Source organism: Andrographis paniculata, unplaced genomic scaffold (assembly GCF_009805555.1).
Source record: "Andrographis paniculata isolate CXL003 unplaced genomic scaffold, ASM980555v1 Contig69END, whole genome shotgun sequence".
Lineage (NCBI taxonomy): Eukaryota > Viridiplantae > Streptophyta > Magnoliopsida > Lamiales > Acanthaceae > Andrographis > Andrographis paniculata.
This window is the reverse complement of record NW_026137605.1, coordinates 1129232-1137640: the sequence shown is the minus strand read 5'-3', so window position 1 is coordinate 1137640 and position 8409 is coordinate 1129232. Positions and strand designations below refer to the sequence as shown.

The 8409-nt window shown below is 26.0% G+C and overlaps 1 protein-coding gene across 1 annotated transcript; it reads right to left on the bottom strand.

Annotated features, from left to right (window-relative positions):
- Window positions 1-512: 512 nt before the first annotated feature.
- On the bottom strand, window positions 513-1369 carry LOC127263587 (ethylene-responsive transcription factor ERF024-like). The gene has a single exon (XM_051292689.1). The coding sequence runs from the start codon at window positions 1095-1097 to the stop codon at window positions 513-515; it is 585 nt and encodes a 194-aa protein (XP_051148646.1). The 5' UTR covers window positions 1098-1369.
- Window positions 1370-8409: the final 7040 nt, after the last annotated feature.

Here is an 8409-nt window from a genome sequence, read left to right as displayed (position 1 = left end):
ACACAAATGTCATTACATTTATCCCAATAAGGTTATTTTGGTCATTTCTATTTTATTCCTACTATATCCCAATATAATACTAATATTTCTAAAATTAGGAGCAAAAAGCAAATGGATACTTATTTTTGGGACGTACGGAGAGTGTATATATATATATAAGTACACGAACAATCACTCATTCGACTTTCATCATCACGGAACTAACTGGAAAACCCTAACTAGAAATTAAATAAATAAAAATTACCACATACGATAATATTATTATTAGTTATTAATACCAACATTATTTGTACATCGATCTCAAGTTGTTGAAATATCTGTTATCATTTACCAAAGCATTTGGTGTAAATGCAATCCAAATTCATACATACATTCACACAAATATATATATATATATATATAACACATGAAACCATATTACAACAATAACTTAAACAAACCAACAAAAATTACTTCACAATTATACATACATATATATATATATACTTAGAGAGAGAGAGAGAGTGAGAAAGTTAAGGATAGTCCCAAAGGCCTGGTTCATGATAAGCATTATTACCCTCATTAATGGCGGAAGCAGCTTCATCGGAAAAATCAAACCTCGGAGGGCTAATCATCATTCCTTCAGCCATATTCACCAAAACATTCGGCATATCAAATATCAAATCCTCGTCCACAAATTCCATCACCGCCGCCGCATGCGGCGGCGGCGGCGGATCATCACAGTCCATCCCTCCAACAGCATCCGCCGCCGCCCCGGCCGCCGCCGCGGCGCTCGCCGCCGCCGCCTGAATGTCTCGCGGTGACGTGGAAGCAGGAACCGGCAAAGACGCCGCCGAATCGGGGAAATTGAGCTCCGCCACCTTCCCCTTGAGCGCCAGCGCCGCCACGTCATACGCCACCGCCGCCATCTCGGCGGTGGGGAAGGTCCCGAGCCATATTCTGTTGGGGGACCTGGGCTCCCGGATCTCCGAGACCCATTTCCCGCTACTTTTCCTCTTCCTCACTCCACGGAAGACCGGGTGCCTCCCCGACGGCGGCGATACGCTTCCACCACCACCGCCGCCGGAGGCGCCGCCCTTTTCCGATTGCGCCGACATTGGGAGCGTGCAATTAATGTGTAATTAAAGGGAATTTGGTGAAGGTGGAGGATTAGGGCAGCCATGGGAAAGGGTTTTATAGCAGAATAGGATTATGATCGAAATAAAATCAGACAGAGGATAGAGCAATGGAATTGGTGCAAACCAGTTGTGAATTGAAGGACATGGGAATTAAATTAAATGAATTTAGGAGTGGCGATGAGGTGTAGGGCAGAGGAGATCGATCCAATGTTGTTGAAGATGGAGTTCTGGGTTGTAATTAAGCTGCAACCTTCTCTCTCTATCTCTCTTTCTCTCTCTTCTGTAATAAAATTAGACTTTTTTTTTTTGATCAAGTTCACGCACCTATCTATCTATATACTACTGTGATGCTACTTGCAGTTGATTTTGCCCTTATATATATATATATATATATATATGTGTGTGTGTGTGATGTCTTATCCAACCAATTACTTAACTTAATTGCAACCACATAGTACTTGTTGTTGGGAGTTTTAGGTTTTCCATGTTGGAGATATGGATTTTGTGAGGTGTTAATAAGTCTGTTTTGAGTTATTTTGGATTTTTGGAAAAAAAATTTAAATGAAGTTTTGGATTTAATGTTTTCATTTAGGAAAATGAATAACACAAATAGTTTTTTTTTTTTTTTTTTTTTTCGATTGATTGAAGAGTATAGTTGTTGGATATAATATTTGTATAGAAATTGCATATTGGATCGATTTTATATCTCTTTTAGGACAAATAAACAATTGAATATTAAAAGATTTGTTTACTTCTGATTTCAACACAAATTTCTTACAGTCTAAATATGTGATTTTTATTTTTTTTCTTTGATTTTTAAGTTTGGATTAATACGATATTTATCTATTTTAGGTTAAACCCATATGTATTTGTTTTATAATTTCTTCCAAAAAAAGATCTTATGGAGTTCGATATGAAATTTATAAGGTGTTAGTACTTTATTTTTTTATTTTTTTTTTATTTTTTTTCATTTTCCAATATAGTACTTTAATTTACATCCCAACAAAAATTTAACATCAATTTTCCATTACAAGTAACGATTTCCAACACTATTTTATATAAAAAGAAATATAATACATACAACTCACAACTAACAAATCATTATTTTGTATTTTGAATGTTTTGGAAATATTTTTTTTACTTTTTTATTTTCTGAATGATTAGTCTTTTTTAAAAATGCAGATTTCATAAATAGAAGTAAGATGTTACATGTAATATATACATATATTTAAAAAATACATTATTATAAGTTAAATAATGTAAAAAATAAAATTGAAAATACAAATAAATACACCATGGTTTCTATTTCGGACTCTGAATTTAGAAAGTTGCGTGGCTTTGTTGGTTATATATACCCCATTTATTTGGAATTTGATTTCAATTTACCATGCAATTTTTTCTTTTTTTTTATAAAGATATATATATATATATATACAAAATTTAAAAAACACACCCATAATATTCTTCTTTTAAAAATACTTCCTATTTATATACTTCCTTTGATAATTTACTTTTAAAATATTTGTTTATTTTTTTGGCACAAAACTTTAATAAATATTTTATTCTAATGAGAATCGGCAATATTTTTATATGAAATTTTTTTAATGTGTGTATTAATAAAATAGTGAAATCCATATTTAAAATAAATATTTTGTATTTAAATAATTGAAAATAGAAAAATAAATTCCCTTAGAGTTGACAAAAGGAGGTTTTTTTTTTTTTTTTTTTTCTAGCCCATAATAATAATAATAATAATAATAATAATTAATACTATATAATCCAACTCATGGAATGGTACGGACAAGAATGGTTTCAATGTGGCGACTCCTTTTTCTTGCATGAATTTCAATAATTACATACATATAAATATTTGTATTAAAACTACACTATTTATCATTATGCAGCCAAAGAATTTTAATTTTGTTTGGTAAGGAAACTAATTGTTGGCTAATTTTAAATTTAATTTAGGGTTTATATATGCGCGTGCCTCACACACACATTTGTGTACATAAAGCGTGTTTATGATATGAGATTAAATAATGTTCATAAATTAATACTCTCTCCGTTTCAAAACTATAGTTTGGGTTGTGTTTGACATAGGATTTAAAGAATATTGATATTATATTGTTAGCGGGTAAAAGGTACGGATAAAAAACTTGTTTGTCCTTATGAGTGTATTAGTGTAAAAAGCAGTGGCAATTGTGTAATAATAATGAAAAAGTAAGGTACTTTTATAGTAATATAATTATTTATGAAAATGAGACTATTGTCTTAAAACAGACAAAAATAATAAACAAGACTATTATATTAGGACAAAGAGAGTATTTAAAATTATTTAATTATCGCATAGTAAACACATCAATAATATATATGAAAAAATTTAACCCGCCACAATATTTGAACACAAACCACTTGCAAAATCACCGAGCTAGGTGGGTGGGTGCGTGGGTGGGTAGGTACAAAAAAATAAAAATAAAAATAAAAATATTGCACATATATTACTTATAATAATTTCGATCTCATTCAATGGATCGAGCGGGATTAAGTCATTTCTAATCTTATTTTACAAGATCACGATATTAGAGACGAAACTCTGCAAATTAAATTCGACAGACAAGTCATACTAGACGAACTATGTGTAATAGATAACCTGAAGCGTCGGGGGTTTAAACCCATGACCTCACGATCACACGTCCAACCACCAGACCATTATTTACGGGACAAATCCTCAATTTTACTTTTCATAATATAATAGATGCATTTTCTTATATATATATATATATATATATGTAAAATGTTTATAAATAGTAATATATACTCCCTCCGTCCCACATAATTTATTCATATTTTCTATTTTCGTCCGTCCCACATAACTTGTCCTTTCTATTTTTGAAAATATAATTATATACTTTAATCGCATTTTAAATTTTAAATTTTATAATTTTCTTAATTTTAATTAAACTATTTATTTATCTTAATCTTGATCTATAATTATTTTTACTAATGAACTTCTTAATTACTTACTAATTATACTTTACCTAAATTCCCGTGTCTACATTAATACACTCATATTACATGGGACAAAGGGAGTATTTTTTATTTAATAAATATGAGCATCAAAATATTAATAAAATAACTTGTCATTTTATATAAAAGTACAAAGATATTTATTTTACAAATATTCTATATTAGATATGACCTAATTTTCCTTACAAATATATATTATATCTCCTAAAAATATATAAAATACTACTATTCTTTCCATCATCAAAATTTATTTTCACTTTTCTTTTGTAATTGTTATTTAAATTTATTCTTATTTCTCTTTTTAGTAAAAAAAAAATATTATCATTTTTTCTATTTTATTTTTACCATAAAAAATATATATATTTATCTATTTTTTTAAAACTTGTACCAATTCAAATGAATATATATTTACATGACAGATGGAGTATTATTCTTAGATAAATTAAAATACAAATAATCACTGTATCTATTCTTCGAGGACGATATATATTTGTCATCCGTACATATCTTTTTCAACATGTAATCATATTTATTAATTAAAATATATATATATTTATATATATATATATATAACGTTTAAATAAAAATCATTAATTTAGACTATCATCAAACAATAACGAATATTCATGAATATAGTAAATCAATTTTTTTTATTTAATTCAACAAACGATTTTGATTTCATCGAACCAAATGTTCTAAATAAAACCATAGATATATATATATATATATCTTAAAAAATATGCAGGGATTAGCCGACGACTGATATATAACTATAGGCACCAATTAAGGGATTTACTTTATTAATTTATTTAAGTAATTAGGGTAATTTGGTAACATTTTTTATTTAAATATTTATTTTTGAATTGGTCCTTTTCGTGATATATCTGTTAGAGCTAGCAAAAAAATTAATCTGACACGACAATCCGACACGACCTGATACAAAATAATTTAGTTTGGGTCAAAGATTTTAACCAAATTATGTATAAGGGTTGACACGAACCCGACACGATAATAAACGGATCGAGTTAGGGTCGAGGCTCTCATATCGAACCTGACACGACAATTCGATTATAATATATTAATAGTGATTAATATATTCATTATATAGGTAAAATAATCATAATTTAATAATTTTCTCATAAATTAATTTAAATTAAGTTCAATTTTAAATAATTCAACCTAATTTACGCACACGACAACACAACAAAAAATTATTTAATTTAAATCAAGAAATTTGACTTAATTAAGTATACGGGTCAACACGAGTCAACTCAAACCCGACACGATAATAAACAGGTCAACTCGAAGCCGACATGATAATAAACAAGTCGAATTAGGATCAAATAATTTAACCCGTTTAAAAGTATTCAATGCGAACAAATTCATTATCAGCTCTAATATTTGTGCGTGTGTACTGTACGTAATTAATATACCCACGCCAGCCTCAATGTACTAATATATTACGTCATCAACCCTATCTTGCCTAGGTTTTTGTAAGTAATAGTATTAATTACTCAATTTTCGTCAAATTTATACATATTCTTTCCATAAATTTATGTCTTAAATTTATATTTTTATACTATATATAATACTACTGGTTACTTCATTCATTAAAAGCTTTTAGCCTGTTTATTTGTGGGTTTTTTTTATATGATTTTACCGTTTCAATTTTCTTTTTATTTTTCAAAAAAATATTAAATTAAATATATAATATTTATTTATTATATTACATTAAAATTTTATTTTATATTAAAAATATTACATTAAATAATTATTTTAATTTAAAATTTTATTATTCAAAATCAAAATCTCACGTAAACACCCTAAATTGTTTTTATGTTTATATTTATTATTATAAAAAATAAAGTTGTTTATTTTTTAATAAAAAATTGTATGTGTCAAAAGTAAATAAATACTCCATCCGTTTCAAAAAAAAATTATTTTTACTTTTTATACATAGGTTTTCTTAATATTAATTTTATATTTATTAAATTGTAATAAAAAAAGACAAAAATATTTGTATTAGTATTATATATAAATAATGATATTTTTTTAAAAAAATATTGTAAATTAAAAGATTATTTATTATACTTTTTTCGTCCCATAACAAAATATCATTTTTTTCATTTTAGTCCATCCCATAACAAAGTATTCATTTCTTTTTATTTAGTAACTGTACTGTCTACCTAACATTGCAAATACCCTTACAACTTACAATATATTACACAAATGTCATTACCTTTATATCATACATACTAACAAGGTTATTTTAGTCATTTTTACTTTATTTATACTATATCTCAATATAATACTAATATTTCTGAAACTACGTGCAAAAAGCAAATGGATACTTCTTTTTGGGACGAATGGAGTATTAGGTAGATAGTATAATTATTAAATTAGAAAATAATACTCCCTCCGTCCCATTGGAAGGGCAACATTTACTTTTTGCACGTAGATTTTTAAATATTAGCATTATATTAGATTGTAGTAAAAAAGACAAAAATAGTATGGTGTAATATAAAAATAATGACATTTGTGTAATATAATGTAAGTTGAAATGATATTTATTATGTTAAGTAGGTAGTACAATTACTAAATTAGGAAATGGTAACCTTGTTTTGGGACGGACGAAAATAGAAAATAGTAACGTTTCAATGGGACGAAGGGAATACATTTCTTTTGGAATGGAGGAAAATAAAAAATAAAACTCATATTATGGGACGGAACGAGTATATTTTTTTAATTTTTTATAACTAGAGGAAGTATAATTTTATAGTTTATTATCATTAAATTATATTTACTATTAATAAATATATTTTAAAATTTAAAATTTTAAAATACTCGCACATAAATTTTATTTTTGAATTAGTATATTATTTTCTCTTTACTTCGATATTCAATCATATAAATAGAGAGTTTAAGTAATTTAGAGAGAGTTCGTGACCAGTTTGAAATGTATCATATAGTTCCAAAGTTAATACACGGGTGAGGTAATGATCGTTTTAAAAATCTTATTGAGTAATTTTTAATAAATAATAATAATAATAATTAATATTTGCTAATTATTAAATAATTTAATTATATTTAAAATTTTATAATATATAATTTTTTAAATTTTAATTAAATTATTTAATTATTTCTATCTATAATTATATTATATTATTAAATATTTTTTACTAATATTTTTTTAATTATTACCTAATTATACTCCTCCCGTCTCTTAACAATCTGTCTATTTTTCCATTTTGGTTCGTCTCATAACAAAATATCCATTTCCTTTCTTAGTAATTGTATAATATACCTAACATTACAAATACCCTTCCAATTTAAAATATATTACACAAATGTCATTATTTTTATATCATACAATACCAATAGGGTTAATATAGTCTTTTTACTTTTATTTCTACTTTATTCCAATATAATACTAATATTTCTAAAATTTCGTGAAAAAAATAAATAAATATATAGATATGAGACGGAGAGAGTAATATTTTAAAATTTTCGTATCAAACACTAATTTAGATACTTTATCATGAAGGAAGAGAAGTAATTAATTGGTTAATTGTAGACCATAGTGAAAAAATAAAAATGAATAATTATATCCATTAAATCAATTGGATTATAGTAGTAAATAAATCCTGTTACTCAAAATAGTAAAACTCAAATTAAATTTCTTTTATTTTTCATGTATATATATATATATATATTAACATAATATTTTTCATAAAAAATTGTAATAATACAAAAACATAATTAATATATATAATATATATATCTTTACGGGTTTGATTGCAATTACAAATCGAAGTCAACATTATTTTACTCATACGCTTCCAATAATAATATACTTCCTCCTCCGTCCCATAACAAAGAATTTATTATTTTTTTTTTTAGTAATTGTACTATTTACCTACGATTACAAATACCCTTACAATTTACAATATATTACACAAATGTCATTACCTTTATATCACACATACTAACAAGGTTATTTTAGTAATTTATACTTTATTCCTAATATATCCCAATATAATACTAATATTTCTAAAACTACATGCAAAAAGCAAATAATACTTCTTTTTGGGACGGAGGGAGTATTATTTTTTTTCAACAAAAATTCGAGTAAAAATATTATCAACATTTAATTTCAAATTATTTTTAAATAACAAATCAACGTAAAAATAAATAAAATAACTTTATACCTATAATTTAGACAATAGGTTAATTTTTATGTTCAATTTATATAGTCATAGTAAAA